This window comes from Myotis davidii, unplaced genomic scaffold, assembly GCF_000327345.1.
Source record: "Myotis davidii unplaced genomic scaffold, ASM32734v1 scaffold1248, whole genome shotgun sequence".
Classification (NCBI taxonomy): Eukaryota; Metazoa; Chordata; class Mammalia; order Chiroptera; family Vespertilionidae; genus Myotis; species Myotis davidii.
In genome coordinates, this window is record NW_006299026.1 from 132,345 (window position 1) to 149,230 (window position 16,886).

The 16,886-nt window shown below is 41.2% G+C and overlaps 1 protein-coding gene and 1 pseudogene across 1 annotated transcript in view; one reads left to right on the forward strand and one right to left on the reverse strand.

Annotated features, from left to right (window-relative positions):
• Positions 1-9,660: 9,660 nt before the first annotated feature.
• The window catches only part of LOC102755891 (vascular endothelial growth factor receptor kdr-like), a 168,141-nt gene continuing 160,915 nt past the window's right edge, over positions 9,661-16,886 (reverse strand). Inside the window, exon 20 of the mRNA XM_006774601.2 lies at positions 9,661-10,271. Within this exon, the coding sequence (XP_006774664.2) occupies positions 10,070-10,271 (202 nt within the window). The 3' untranslated portion in view covers positions 9,661-10,069. The remainder of the gene's footprint in view (positions 10,272-16,886) is intronic.
• Positions 13,999-14,999, forward strand: LOC102756169 (annotated as a pseudogene).

Sequence of the window (16,886 nt, forward strand, 5' to 3'; positions counted from 1 at the left end):
TCACTTTGCTCTAGTGTCTAGTACAGTGATGGTGATCCTTTTGAGCTCAGCGTGTCAGCATTTTGAAAAACCCTAACTTAACTCTGGTGCTGTGTCACATATATAAATTTTTTTGATATTTGCAACCATAGTAAAACAAAGATTTATATTTTTGATATTTATTTTATATAATTAAATGCCATTTAACAAAGAAAAATCAACCAAAAAAGTGAGTTTGCGTGTCACCTCTGACACACGTGTCATAGGTTTGCTATCGCTGCTTTAAGTTGTTTATTTCCACTCTGATGTTTGTTATTTCCTTCCTTCTACTTACTTTGCTTTCTTTTTAATTCTTTAAGTTGCAGGGTTAGAGAATTACCATTTTTTCTTTTCCTTTTTTTTTTTTATCTTTGATCCTCATTTTTTTTAGATTTTTAAAAGATTTTTTCCCTTTATTGATTAAGGTATTACAAATGTGTCCTTATCCTCCCATTGTCCCCCCATCCCCCCACTCACTCTGAGGACTGCTTTCACTGTGTCCCATAGATTTTGGATTGTTTTGTTTTCATTGTCAGTTATTTCCAGGATGGTTTTCATTTCTTCTTTGATCCCTTTGGTAACCCAATCATTGTTTAATAGCATGCTATTTAGTCTCCAAGTGCTTGATTTTTTCATTGTTTTTATTGTAGTTGATTTCTAATTTTATGCTGTTGTGATTTGAGAAGATGCTTGATATGATTTTTATCTTCTTGAATTTGAAGATGCTTTGCCTGTGTCCCAATATGTGATCTATCTTTGAAAATATCCTTGTGTGCACTTGAGAAGAATATATAATCTGTTGCTTTGGGAAGAAATGTTCTGAAGATGTCAATTAATTCCATCTGATATAATGAGTCATTTAGGATTGATGTTTCTTTGCTGAATTTTTTGTTTAGAGGATTTATACAGTGGTGTCAATGTGGTATTAAGGTCCCTTGATATGGTTGTATTGCTGCTGATCTCTTCCTTGGTATCTTCCCAAAGTGTTTTCTTTGTTGTCATTGTTTTGTTTTATGCATTTAGATGCTCCTGTATTGGTTGCATATATGTTTACCAGAGTTATATCCTCTTGTTGAATTGCTCCCTTTAGTATTATGAAGTGGCCCTCCTTATCTCTTGTTATGACCTTTACTATAAGGTTGATTTTGTCCCATCCCTATCAGTCTGTGTGAGTCCTTTGTTCTGAGATTTGTCTCTTGTAGACAGAAGATATGTGGATGATATTTTCTTATCCATTCAGGTACCCTATGTGTTTTGATTAGAGCATTAATCTATTTACATTTAAGGTTATTATTGATAGGTACTTGTTTGTAGCCATTTTTATTCTTTATGCCCGTGTTCCTTCTTCACTTTCTACTTCTTCTTTTTATAGCAGTCCCTTTAGCATTTGTCGCATTGCTGGCTTGGTGGTAATAAATTCCCTTAGCCTTTTTTGTCTGTGAAGCTCCTGATTTCACCTTCAATTTTGAATGATAGCTTTGCTGGGTATAGATAGTATTCTTGGGTTCATTCCCTTGCTTTGCATCACTTTGTATATTTCATTCCATTCCCTTCTGACCTGATGTGTTTCTGTTGAGAAATCAATTGATAGTCTAATGGGAGATCCCTTATAGGTAACTTTCTGTCTCTCTCTGGCAGCCTCTATGATTCTTACTTTATTTGTTAATGTTTGCCAATTTAATTATGATGTGTCTTGGTGTTGTCGTTCTTTTTGGATTCATCTTTATTGGGACTCTGTGTCCTTCTTGGACTTGTATGACTTTTTTCTTCCCCAAATCAGGGAAGTTTTCTGTCATTATTTCTTTAAACAGGTTTTCTATTCCTTACTCAGCTTCCTGTCCTTCTGGCACCTCTATTATGCAGATGTTGTTTCATTTCATGTTGTCCCAAAGCTCCCTTAGGCTCTCCTCCTTTTTAAGTTGTTTTTTTTTTTCCAGTTGCTGCTCTGCTTGGGTGTTTTTTCTATCTTGTCATTTAACTCACTGATGCTGTCCTCAGCTCCTTCTACTCTACTGTTGAAGGTTTCCATTGCGTTTTTTTTTTTTAATTTCCGCTATGTCATTCTTCATCTTCTCTTGACTCCTTTTCATGTTGCTGCAATTCTAATTCAGCTCCTTATAATACTCATTGAGCTGTGTGTATTTGTCACTCAGACATTTGAACATCCTTATAACCATTACTCTGAATTCTTTCTGTGACATATTACTTTCCTCAATTTCATTTAATTTCCATTCTGATGATACCTCATTTTCTTTCCTTTGGGGATTATTTCTTTGTCTTCCCATTTTTAGTATAACATTTTAATTGTTTCTGTGTCTTAGATCCAACTACTTTGCTACCCAGGTTCTTTTGAGATGGTACTGTGTAGTTGGTGATTTTTGGTTCCCAATGGTGTAGTGTATCAGATCTCCTGAGCTTGGTGTGTTAGTGGAGCTCCCTACTTGAGCTATTGGGGTTCTCCTGATGTTTGGGTCTTGAATATTAGTTTCTCATTTGTGGATGAACACTCATCAAGTGTTGTCTGACAATGTGACTCACTCCTGGACTCATTGTGCAAGCTGTTCTGAATATGCTCGTGGTTCTGGCTCTTGTGGAAAGGATTGCCTGAGGTCTCACTGGCATGCACTCATTGTGAGATTCTGGAGCCCACGACCTGGGAAGAAGGGGTTTAGGGGCCTGAGGCTCAGGTAGTGAGACTCTGGCCAGTGTTGTCTGACTCTTGCTGGGTTAGCATCTCTCTTCAAATCACTGCAAAGTCCTATAGCCTGTGATGGTGGGACACAGCTGCCTGTAGTCTGAGGATGAAGCAGTGGGACTCTGGCCAGGGTGATTTCACTCTGAAAATAACCAGGAGGTCCAGAAGCCAGTGGCTGGGGATGCGGGAATCTCAGAGTCTGTGGCTGAAACAGTGACCTTGTCTGGGTAGGCAAGCCCTCAGTAGCTCACCAAGGTGCCTAGAAACCTGTAGCCCAGGAGGGGGAAGTTGTGGATTCTGCTGAGGGAGCCATACACCCTTAGTTGGAAAGGTGTGTTCCCAGCAGCAGCTCACAGAGGGGCCCAGGAGTTGTCTGCTGGGGTGATGAGTTCATCAGGCCCACTGCTGTAGTGGTGTGACCACAGTGTCTAGAAGCCAGTAGCTCGGGAAGGGAGAGTTGTGGTTTCTGCTGAGGGACTCATGCACCCTTGTTTGGAGAGGTGCACACCCAGCAGCAACTCACAGAGGGTCTCAGGAGCCACCTGCTGGGACAGTGGGATCATGGGGCCCATAAGCTGGAGCAGTATGACCACAGTGTCCATACGCCAGCTGACAGGGAGTGGGGAGTCATGGTTTCTGTTGGGTGAGCTGTGTGCCCTTGGAGGTGGACATCCTGGGGTCTTCACGTCTGTGGGTTAGGCAGCATGACTTTGGCTGGAGTGGCTTCAGGGTCCCAGGCAGTGTCCAAGGCCAGTCTGGGTGGTGGTGAGGCTGGGTTCCTAGTGGAGGCCGCTGTCCACTTCAAGATGGCGTGGACTCCATGCCCAAGCCCTGCAGCCCAAGGAGTGCCCACAGCATTGGCAGGGGCTCCCCATTCAGAAGAGTCTGATCTACCAGCCTCTGATACTCCTGCAGGATATAACTGTCCCTCAGTCATGCATGCACACACCACACATGTCCACACACCCCCCTTTCACTCTATCACTCACACGCACACCCTTCCCCTTACTGCTGTCCTGTTAGCTACCATCTTGTGAATCCCTGGCCTTAATCTTTAAGACTGGTTGTTTATTTGGAATTCTAAGCAACTTTTACATTCAACTATTTTCAAAATACGGCCCCTCCACTTGACATTCCCAATACATTGTCACCTATGGCAAGAGAAACCCTCATCAGGCTTTGGCACAGGTTCACTGATACCAACCAATGATATACCTGAATGATTTCATGATTGACCTGAATGATTCCTTGATTGTAACAGGGTGTCAGCAGTACAGGTGTGTCCTAAACCAAACAAAACCCAGCTAGGGCACCCTTTTGATTTTTTATACTTGTGAAATAATGAAAAGCTATGGTTGTCTGGAAATTTGTTTACTCCACATAGGGTAAAATTCAACTTTATAAAACAATCTTAAGTAAAATGGTAAGGGAAGAAGAGATATTCTTGGAAGAAGTAGTACTTAAAGCCTTCAGAAATATATAAATGCCAAATAAGATCAGGGAGACAAAAGCTTTGGTGAGTGTGTGTGTGTGTGTGTGTGTGTGTGTGTGTGTGTGTACTTCAATGTTTAAAATAAAAGACACAATATGATTTGATTACATAATAATAAGATACACCTTATGGAAGAGGAAGATTTATGCACTTGGGTATGCATTCTCCATCAGGCTAAGGGGAAAGCTAATGAAAAGCTCTATGTTATAAGGGATTTATTTTGGTTTGGGACTTTCCTGGCATATTTGTAGTCAGAAAAGAACAAGTTGGACGAAAGAAATGTGAGTTATGGGAGGCAGAGGGCTGCTTCTTACAAGTGGAATATTTTGTCAAAGCTTGAAATTTCTTGAGCATTAGATTGCACTATCTTGATCTTCATCCATTGGTAAGGCAGGGCCTTCTGCCCACCTTCTTATAAGCACGACAGTAGCATAAATCTAGGGGAGAGCTTTGCATTTTCTCTCTGTAGGGTAAACTGAAAATATGATATTACAAGGTCAGGGTTAAAGAGCGATCCACTACCAAAAAGTTTCCTAACCTTGTTCAATTACCCTGTTTTTAGAGAAAGTGTGTGTTTTGTTGTTGTTGTTTTGTTTTTGTTTTACCTAAGGAGAATAGCTGTCTCATGTCAGAATGGTTTCCTGTTGGAAGGGGAGAAATACCAGCAGGGTACAATGACTACAGAATTTGATAGGCCTTTTACCAAATAGTCAGAGAGGAAGAATAATACAGTTAATACTTATTTGATACAGATGACAAGTTCCAAAAGACTGAAGTATTGCATCAGACTACTTGGTGGCAAGGCCAGCAGCAATGTTCCTGTGGTTGCTGCTACTGTTGCTACCTTGGCTATAAGTGTATCACTGGGTGGGAGAGAGAGAGGGGTCAGTGACTTTTTTGAACCACTCCCCCTATCTGCTTGCCAATAGAAAAGATTAGAGAGGTAGGATGAAGGTAAGAATTAATCTCTGAGAGGAATCTCATTGTCTAATGGGGGATGGAGGTACTGCAGGAAAAAAAACACACACAACTACAACAACAAAAACACACAGTCTGACTGCTGGTGAACATACCAGGATGAGATTAGCACTCTGTACGAAAATCAGTCCTATTTCTGTTATCAGCTACTTTTCGTATGAATATATATTGGTGTCAGAGAGCTTCTTGGAGGGGGTAAGTGTTTGTAGAACTACAGAGAAAACGGGGACACCTGAGTCAAGATACCCTTTCAAGCCATGCAAATAACCTTTGCCAAGTCTTGGAAGTTATTCCCTAACAAGACTGCTACTAGGAAGCTTCTAAGTACTCACAGATGCACTGGAGTCCAAAGAGGGAAATAAAAGAATGAAAGCAGTTATCAGCTACCTGTGTGTTTATTATCCTAAGGAGGATACTAGAAGCCTCAGAATTTTTATTTGAAGGGTCAAAAGTGTTTCAAAACCCTAAGGGCCTTGTTATTCCCATGGTCTAGAAACAGTCAGTTTAAAAGTCCAGCAAATATGACAAAGAAAGGCTCATCACATTGAGTGCAAGATCTTAAAAGACTTAGCCAACAAAATTAGAGAAAAATAAGTAGCCACAAAACACCCCTGGAGACCATGCAAGAATCCCTGAGAAACCTGGTTAGTTGGACTCCCGCAACAACTCAAGCTCCACTCCACAACCTCACAAGTAATTGGATGGGTCCCAGAGCCAATATCAACCCATTCTTTCCCTCACTTTTTCATCCTCTTGGGTAGAAGTTAGCTATCAGCAGAGCAGGTTGGGCAAATATTACCAAGTTTGATGTAATATTTGCCCAACCTGGAACACTGGAAGGAGCTCAATGTAAGAAGATAAAGTTTGGTAATTCCAAGTGAGGAATGAGGTAGCTGAAATTTGAAACTATTGTTGGATAACATTTTTTATTCTGTATGAAACAGATAGTCCAGCCTGCAGAAAGGGCCCATTATAACATGCACCTTTTGGTATGGGATAACAAGTTAGAAGTGTTATTTCTGTATATATGTGTATATGGCTACATAAATATATACTCCAATAAAAGGAAGTAGTAGTTAAGTTTAAAACAATAGATTAGTAAATTACCAACTAAAATAAAATTTGGGTAATGTATCCATTGTGGGCTGTGGCCAAGAATCTTTCAATAAGATAATGGAATGCTCACTGTACCTGTTTACCACAGTTGAGTGAGGGCTGGGATATCTGCCCATGCTTCAGGTGAGACGTGACATGACAAAAGATGGTTTGACTTTCATGGTGGGCATAAAGTGCAATATACACATCATGTATCACAGAAAACTGAACTTAAAACATGTATGATCCTATTAACCAATGTCATCCTGATAAATTTAATAAAACATAAAACTTGAAAAAATATTTTTCCTATTTATTTATTGGATTTAGAGGAGAAAGAAAAAGAGAAAGAAACATTGATTTGTTGTTCCACTTATTTATGTATTCATTGGTTAATTATTATATGTGCCCTGACCAGGGATAGACCCCACAACCTTGGTATATCAGGATGATGCTGTAACCAACTGATCTACTTGGCCAAGGCCGAGAAGTGACATTCTTGATGGAGGGTTTTCCCCATTCAAGAGGGAAAAAGAGGTGAGGAGCCTCCCTTATTGCTTATCTTTCCTGGCTATGAACCAATATGAGGTCCAAATGAAGAATGGGAGCAGAAACAAGAGGTCTTCAGCAATTGAGAGCAGTAGTAAAGGAGTGGAAGCCATTGTAATTTGGCCAAGGCTTTTGACTTAAGGACACCTATTCTGGAATTTGATTAAACAAACAAAATAAAGTATGAATTATGTCAATTTAAAATCTGGAGCTTCAAAATAACTTTTAACAGTTTAACAGTTTGAAGTGTTACTATTGTTTGCTTGTCTAAGCAGCTCATCATGAAATCTTATGGAGGGGAGTGTGGTCATTTCTTAGCAAATTATAGTGCCCGAGACCTCTTCTGAGGGGTCCTTAGAACTGTCTAAAGATGTTTATATTGTCTTTGTAGCTACATGAAGTCCTCTTAAAAATTCTGGTCAGTGTCTGCTTTGATAAAAAGCTTTTTATAAAGTAGAAACAGTATAAGCATGTCCTGCCAAAGCTGAATCCTCTTGTTGAATAAATTATGGAATGAACTTCTCTTCACTAAAACACTGGGTAGCAGAGCCATGTACATTACTGAAGAGGTTTGTGTTTTGTTTTGTTTTTGAATACTTGAGAGGCTCTTTTCCCTAGTTAAGCTAAATCAGAAAAATATGATAAGAGCATCATTGACTCTGTCCCTGTCGATCCCACTACATAAAGTTTGTATTAACCAAAGCTGTTGACCATTAGGAACAACTGGTAATTCCCATTGGGTAGGTGGCCAAATGATGATCAATTTCTTGCTATCTCTACAGCCATCATTTCTCAGCAGAGATAGGAAAGAGGGAGGAACTGGGCTTGACCATTCACCATAACCTTCCAGTGGTACTTTACTCCATTCAACTCATAGGGTCTGCCTGCCAGGCCAGTAGCAAAGCTGATTCAGACCATTCCCTAAGAGCACAGCTGAAAAACAAGCACTTTCTGGATAAAAGATAGAGGAAGAGAACCACCCTAGTAGTAGTTGGAAGCTAGTGGTAATCCCCCCTATCCTCTCTTCCATCATACATGTGGCACAACTTTTTCTGAGCCAAGCAGAAAATGTTTCTAGTATTGTCATTAGGCCAAGGCATGGGGGAGGTAAGAGGGTTTGCATTTACCTGTTTGTTTTGAATATCACCAAATTGGACTTTTTTCTAGGGCTAAAGGCCCTGTGTGTCTGGGACTCTACAAACTTAAAAAAATATATTGATTGCTTGATTTGAGAGAGAGAGAGAGAGAGAGGGAGATATTTGTTGTTCCACCTATTTATGCATTCATTGGTTGATTCTTGTATGAACCCACAATCTTGGCATATTGGGACAATGCTCTAACCAACTGAGCTAACTAGCCAGGACTACAAACTTCTTAAATGGATAGTACATGGAGCAGCTTGACTCTTGCTGCCTTTTATGTCACTAATGCTCTTGAGAAACAAGTGAGAAACAGGTTTGTGCAGTTCTGGGATACTTTGGGCCACTATAGAAGATATGGGAGCAGTTGGAGCAGAAGCCCAGGCCAACGATCCCATGAGGGAGGTGTCTTTTCTGTGTGCATGCTAGCCAAAAAGGAAAGCAAAGAAAAAAACTACTCTTGAGATCTCTTTCAGTGGTATCATCATTTACATTAGCAAACGTTTATGTGTTTGTACACATGTGGCTACATGGTCTAAATAGTGGGAAAAGGATTGGGTTAGTAGTCAGGAGACATGCATTCAAGCCCCTTAGTGGTTGGTTCTTAATTTTTTCATACACAAAATGGAGAGTAGGAAGGAACCATAGTATTTTTTAGGTCCTCATTTTTGTAGAATGCTGATTACTCCCATTTTTCTCTGATGCTCTGAGAATGAATCAGAAGAAACTCACTACGAATCAGAAGAAACTCACTATCTCTAAAGTCAATAGATAGTCTCACTATATAACACAGGGATGAGCACATTATTAGCCTGGTGTGGCTTCATGATCCCGTGCTTAGGTAGAGGTGGGACACACTGTTTCATCAGATGTGATTCAACTGAATAGTTGCTTTAGAAAGAGAATATTAAAGACAGGGCCAGTATTTATCATAGTTACCCCTGACCCTCATGAAGGGGATTACACTTCCCTCCTTTGAAAGAGAGGTAGAGACATGGACTTTCGAGAAGCAGAGAAATATAGGCCAATCTGGAAGGGCAGCATGCACAAACCCTTCCTTCATTGATTCTGTCTGAGTCCATGCAGGCACACCTTGTGTGGATTTTGGAGCTTATCTATCAAAGTCATGGTACTCTTGAAATTCACATGAGTGTGATTGGATGTTTCTGGCATGGGGACAACACAAAGGTGATAAAACTGGTAGTTCATAGGGAGAGTATCCTAAATATAGTGGGCATGACCAACTCCCTTTGGAGCTTCTACAAATTGCTTGAAACCAAAGGATTCCTCAGGGTGGCATTGCATGTAAATTGCTGCCAACTCCCTTCTATTGGCAAACCCTGGTAAATTTGACTGCTTTAGAGTTTTAAAGACATCCAGGTAAAAGTCCACCAAGTTCTGTTTGGAAACTTATTGCCAAGATCTGAATATAATGGGGCCACAGTTCCTGATTGGAGGCACTGGAGGTCTTAGAGGATTCAACAGAGATTGTTCTGATTGTTCTGCCTAGTGCAGTGATGGCGAACCTTTTGAGCTCGGCATGTCAGCATTTTGAAAAACCCTAACTTAACTCTGGTGCCATGTCACATATAGAATTTTTTTGATATTTGAAACCATAGTAAAACAAAGATTTATATTTTTGATATTTATTTTATATATTTAAATGCCATTTAACAAAGAAAAATCAACCAAAAAAATGAGTTTGCGTGTCACCTCTGACACGCATGTCATAGGTTCGCCATCACTGGACTAGTGGCCCTCATGAAAGTATAATGGGCTAAGTTGAAGGGGGTGTGCATATGGAACTACTGAAGGTGCTATTGTAGGGCTTTACACACCCAAGTAGAGTCATTGGTGTTTAATAGGAAGATAAATGGCACTGAACATCATGTTTTCTCTCTATCAGGCCTGGGGACCTTGTTTTGGCCAGCTGTGTCCCCCAAAATTGTGAAGAATCAAGATTATCTGCCAAGGTGCTCTTTTTTCATTCTCCAGTCCCAAGTTAGTAATTCTGTTACCATGATATAAAGTGAAAAGAATTAGTGATTTCTGAGGCAAAAAAGGAGTAGTTTGAAAGGGGTGGCAAAGGGCACTGGTAGTAGGTTAAATGGGTACAGTGCTGTAGTGGACCACGGAATTATAGTCGGGTGGTGGACTGTGGCATTCCAGGGTAGAATCCAGTGGCAGAAGGGAAGTATCTTTAATCTGGTCTTCCTCTTCAAGCTCAAAGGCTGAATGGTATTCCATAAGCTCCATCTCAGTCTCACTCTGAAGGGACTCCTGGTTCTTGATGACAGTATTCAGGCTGTTAAGAGAGAAAAAGAAACACACTTAGCCTAGTTCTGATGAGTTTAGAGATAGGAGGGCATATTTTAGACAGATGGATGCTAGATATTGGCAGGCATGTGGAAAGACTGAAACTTCTTTAAAAAATACCAAGTTTTTCCTTTTGGTAAGCACAGGTCTCCATGAACTATGGTGACCTGTGTTAAGCAAATGCAGAAACTCAGGAAATAGAAACTGTGGCCTCTTCTAGCAGGCAATTTTTTTATCTGACTGTGGAAAGCCATTAGTAATATTTACAATGTGGCATATGTCTACTGCTAACACTTACTCAAGGCCCAAGAAGTTTTACAGAGATGTGTAACCTTGGAAGATTCGTGATGTGTGCTTCAATTTTCCCAATTGTAGGATGAATTTGAGGAAAGAGTTGAATTAGATGATCTTTAAATTCTTTATGGTTCTAATATTTTCTTTGACTATTTTGGGCCTATAAAAATGGCAATCACATACAGGTTAACTTAAAGCTTTGAGGTGTCATGCTCTCTGTCACAAAAAGAATCTCCTGTGACCTTAGTCTTGTTTCTTCTCTTCATTATCACTCACATTCTTCATATGTAAAAGAAGGAATGAAAGGTCTCTAGGCATACCGGAGTGGTTGCAGTAGGGGTGGAAGACTAGGAAGCAATTCTTTTCTCTGGACCCTGGGGCACTGAGTTTCTCTTCTGATATTCCTTTCTTCCTCATCCTGAGCCCCTATGCCACAAAGGAACTTCCCCTTATTTGTCTCTATCACCTAACAAATCCTGAGATCCCTTAGTGGAAGTTAAAACCTGAGGGCACTCCCCCAAAGGGGCCTTCCTTGTTGTACAGACTGTTTAGGGTCCCAGGAACTTTGTAGCCCAGGCCCTGGGTTATGATCTGGGAACAAAAGCCCCAGTTTTCCTACCAGTTTAACAAAACTCTTAATAGGTGTTTAATGAGATTCTTTTACATAAAATATTTTATTAGGAACTTTATTTTTATTGTACAGGAGACTCTAGGAATCAAAATAAATGACATTTTTTCTTTTTCCTGAAACATAATTCAATGATATATAGAATTTTTCAAGTTGAGGAAATGGTACAGCTTCCCACATGCTATTCTTGAATGAGATTCAGTGTGTTCAGGGAATGGGGGAAAAGAAATCATCTCTGAGGAGTCCACACCTCTGTAACAAAGTGTACCACTGACATGGTTGTCATGCCATTTAAAGGTATATGGTTCTTCTGTCAAGTAGAAGATGCCTTCACCACTACCACTTATTCTTTTGTGGCTTAAGACTTTTATCTCCTGGGTAAGAGCAGCCAACTCTGAAAGAGGCTAGATGTAAAAAATGCTATATCATCTCCCATTGGGAAGAAACTTGTAAGTTTTTTTCCAAAATGTATACCTCATTTCCCCACTATGGATCAACCTGCTTATTCTCCAATCTGTCCAACACTTCTTGGCCTCCCTCGTACTCTGCCTTTGCCCATGCTTTCCTATAACTGGGATACTTTCTTTCTTTTTACACTCTTATCTAAATTCTACTTACCATCCCAGGTCTTATTCAGATCCCACTTTGCCAGACAGATCCTACCAGCCCAGTAGGCAAGCACCCCTTTCCCCCACTTGCTCTGAACTCCTAAGGATTGTAGTTAAAAGAGAAGACTCTAGTGGCCAAAATTCTATGTTCAAATTAAGCTCTGCTATTCATTAAGTTAATAAATATCTTTTTGCATTAGTTTCCCTGTCAAAGAAACACATAGAATTGAGACGGTTGAATAAACGTTTATATAGAAACTACTTGGAACAGCCTGGAACATGGTAAGTGTTTTAAAGGTGTTAGCTATTTTTGAAAACACCCAAGCAGAGAAAAATTACAAAAAAAGGAAAGTGTAAGGGGACTCAGAACAACATCATTATAGTGGTACCTGAACAAAAAGAGAGAGAGAGAGAGAGAGAGAGAGAGAGAGCAAGGAATCAAGAAAGTATTTGAAGACATAATGGCTGAAAACTTGCTTAATCTGGTGAAGGAAAATAAGACACCTGTCCAGGTGCACAGAGTCCCAATCAAGATGAACCCAAAGCAGCCCACAACTAAATGGCAGCCCATGATGTGCCATTTAACACATCATGAATAAAATGGCAGCCATTAAAGAAAAAGAGAGAATCTTAAAGCAGCATGAGGAGGACAATTAGTTACCTACAAGGGAATTCCCATAAGTATCAGCAGATTTCTCAAAGAAACACCTCAACATAATTTCGCATGAAATATTGAAAGTGATTAAGAGCAAGGAGTTACAACCAAGAGTACTTTACTCAGCAAGTAAAATTGAAGGAGAATAAAGAGCTTCTCAAATTAAAACTAAAAGTTAAAAGAGTTCATTATGATCGAACCATCATTACAAAATGTGTTAAAGGGTCTTCTTTATGAAGAAGAAATAAAATAAAAATAGTTATAAAGAATAAAATGGCAATTAAATACATACCTATCAATAATTAATTTAAATGTAAATGCATTATATGCTCCAATTAAAAGACATTGGGTAGTTGAATAAATAAGCAAACATGACCCATATATATGCTGTTGACAAGAGACCCACCTCAACACAAAAAATAAAGGAATAGAAAAAATAAAGTAAAGGGATAGAAAAATATATTTTGTGCAAACAAAATTTTTAAAAGCTGGGGTTGCAATACTTATATTAAACAAATAAACTTTAAAACAAAGCTAGAGAGTTGAGAAAATGGTAGCAGAATAGGCAGACCAGTCTGGCACCTCATCCCAGGGCCAAGATGGAAATACAACTAAGTTGGAGAACATTCACCTGGAATTAACAACTGAGGTCCACTTGAGGAGGTGACATAACAGGGAAGAACAGAAAATGACTGGAGATGGGTAGAAAGGGCGAGGTCACAAGAAGAGTAGGCCCAACCCCCAGGGATGGCAAGGGATGCTGAGAGAGAAAAGAGCACTGTGCTATGGGAAGAATTGTTCCAGGAGCACAGACTGGACTCCACACACCTAACCAGCTGCACTACCCAACCCATGGTGGCACTTCCTGATCCATAGCAGGGCGATCCGCAGTGCATGTTTCATCCAATCAGCTGCGAAAGATAGCAGGACTGCTGACAGCAACCGAGTCTATACCCAGCAGACCAGAGCCAGTGGGAGAGAGAGTCACAGTTTTGTGGGTTTTTAAAAAACCTCTAAACCCAGAGCACAGGAGTTTTCATTTGCAACTACTACACACCTGAGGCATTGACGCAGGAAGGGAGATGTGAACTTGAGGTGTCTGAGGAGAGGCTAGGGTGGGAAGCAGGGCAGAAAGACTTGGAAAAGCAATAGCCAGGAGTGCTGCATTGGGTTGTGCATATTTCCAAAACAGCCATTTTTCCTGGGAGGAGCTAGCTGCTCCCAATCCAGAGGGCAGGTAAAGGGGCGGGGGAGGGAGGAGAACAAAACACAAAACTCCAACTAGGTGATATAGCCTGCCATACTCTGCATTATGAGGTTTACTGAGGAAACAAAGGCAGAGGCCAAGATTATGGGTGAACAGTCTCAAGGAGCCTTTTTGACTGCATTGGAGGAAGGGCCATCTGACCCACTATTCCATACAAGGACCAGCCAAGAGCAGAGTAATATTTTGGGCCACTCACAGAGGAGTAGCTCTGGGGCCAGGGAAAAAACAAACCAACAAAAAAAAAAACACCCATAGAACCCACAGATGCCGGGTCAGCGGTGGCCACTGGCATCCCCCACCCCCAAGATGGCGTCCAAGCGGGAGAGCAACACGGGCCTGTGGCTACACAACACGCTGGGTGCCACGGACAAGCTGTGGGCGCCGAGGAGCATCACCTCGCTGCTCACGGCCATAGTCATCGACAACACCTGCCTCTGCTTCCATGGCCTCTCGTCTCTGTGAAGCTCAACCTGCTGCTTGGGACACTGCACCTCCAGAGTTGCACAGTGGGGAGATGAAAGGCGCCCTGACGAAGATCATCCAGCTGGCTATCCTGGACTCGGACCCCTGGGTGCTCATGGTAGCCAACATTCTCAAGTTTTTTCCAGACCCGGGCTCGCTTAACCTTGATCTTGAAAAGCAGAATCCCAACATTCAGGATATTCTAGAACTTCAAGAGAAGGTGACTGAGTGTGACACGTCTGCCATGCTGCCTTTCAAGTGCCAGTACTTGAATAAAAGCACCCTGATGGTTTTCACCGGCCCTCTCAGCCCCTCCGGTGAAATACTTCCAGCTGAAGAGGAAACCAAAGAGTGCCACGCTGAGGGATGAGCTCCTGCAGAAATCCACTGAGACTGCCCAGCAGCTGAAGAGGAGCACAGGGGTGCCCTTCGACACCAAAGGCCGGGGGCTGCTCTGGAAGATGGACACCACAATTCCACTCAAAGGCATCCCAAAGAAGGTGCCCTTCTGGAGCCCCACGGCCCCCAGTGTCTTCAACCCTGCGGGGAATCAGACCCCCATCCCACCCTTGAGGACACCTCTGTGAAAGGAGAGGGGCATGAAGCTGCTTCACATTTCTGAGCTGGATACAATCGGTGCTGGCTGAGAGGCAAATAGAAGAAGGAAGATGTTGGACACGAAAGTGGTGGAAAAGCCAGCCAAGGAGGAGGCAGTCATCAAGAATGTCACCCTCCCTCGTGGCCAATGGAATTTAAGAAAAATAAAAAAGGTAAAAGTCTATAACAAGCAGAGCTTTCATTAAAATTAGGAAGTTATGACTTTTTTGGTTAACTTTAACATTAAAAAATGTAATATTGAATCCAAAAAAGTGACTTAGATCACACAAAAAGTTACCCATCTTAAAACTTAAAAAATAAGTCCAAAACATCCCAAGAACATATCTAAAGCCTGGGGTCTGGGGCTCAGCAGCATGGTGAAGTCTGGCCTCTCAGAAGCCAGAGCCTCGTTCTCCTGGTGACTGGTCTTTGGTCATTACGACATTATGACTACTGGGTTTTTATTATATAGATAATGAACTCTTAGAAAGAAAAACTGAAAAAAAAAAAACAATTCAATTTACCATTACAACAACAAAAAAATAAGATACTAGGAATAAAATTAACCAAGGAAGTAAAAGACTTATACTCGGAAAACTATAGGACGCTGGGGAAAAAAAGAGGAAGGTATAAACAAGTGGAAGAATATAGCGTGTTCATGGATTGGTAGAATTAACATCATTAAAATGTCCATATTACCTAAAAAAATCTATACAGATTCAATGCAATCTTTATTACAACAGTGTGCCTGATCTATGGGTTTTGGTGGACTGGCTGGCAAATTTGCCAGGTAGTGTGTGGGCCCTGCCCTGCCATATTGGTGAGCTGGGCATCTGGTCAGCCCTGCAGCCTCCACCAGCAGAGAGGCACCTGGCCTAGCCTTACCACTGGAGAGGCACCCTGCACTAGTGGAGAAGCGCCTGGCCCAGACTATACCCTGAACCAGTGGAGAAGCATCTGGTCTTCCCCAAACCCCCACGAGCAGAGTGCCTGGCCTGCGCCAACACCTTGACAAGCGGCCTCACTGGACACAGGGACCTGCTGCCCTGAATCAGCATGCCTAACCCAGTGCCCCTGGATGACTGGCCCCGCTGTCTGACACTGCCTCTTAGAAGTGGCCTAACACCCTCTGAGCCCTCTGATGAACAAACCTGCCACAGTGACCCAGCACACCTCATAGGGTGTCTCCAGAAGATCAGATCCAAATCTGTGACCTGGAGTGATCAGTTGCCACAGCTAGGCACATATTAATTAATACAAAGGGACAGCCAAAATGAGCAGACAAAAAACAGGCCCCAAGTGAAATAACAGGAAGAATCTTAGGAAAAGGAACTAATTAAGTGGAAGCTAGCAACTTATCAGATAAAGAGTTCAAATTGGTTATAAGAATGCTCAAGGTTGAGAAAGAAGAACAAAGTTAGAGGAATCATGCCACCTAATATCAAACAATACTACAAGCCCAAAATAATTAAAAAAGCATGGTACTGGCATAAAACAGACATATAAATCAATGAAACAGTGTAGAGAGCCCAGAAATAAACCTACACCTTTACAGTCAGTTAATATTTGACAAAGGAGGCACAAACATACAATGGACTAAAGATAGTCTATTCATTAAAGGGGGAAATTTGGACAGATACATGCAAAAAAAAAAAAAGAAACTAAACTACTTTCTTACACTGCACACAAGAATAACCTCAAATGGATTAAAACCTTAAATGTTAAACCCCAAACCATAAAAACTCTAGAAGAAAACATACAGTAAAATATCAGACATTTCTCCTAGCAATATTTTTTTCTGATATATCTCCTTGGTCAAGGAAATAAAAGAAAAAAGAGATCAGTGATAGACGAGTCTCCTGAGTGGGGGACACGTGATTCTGCACAGGGGACAGATGAATAAGAAGCATGTGTATTGAAAATTCTCTGCTTGTTCAGTGTTTTCCTTGAAAAAATGAGCAGAAACGACAAGCCAGAAGGGTGGGCAGACATTACTGGTAAAAGAGTGTGGCCCTGGGCTGGATTTGGGATACAGAGAACAAAACTCATGGAGAGGGCCGGTGAGGGATTGGTGGGAGAATGAAAGGGGAGGT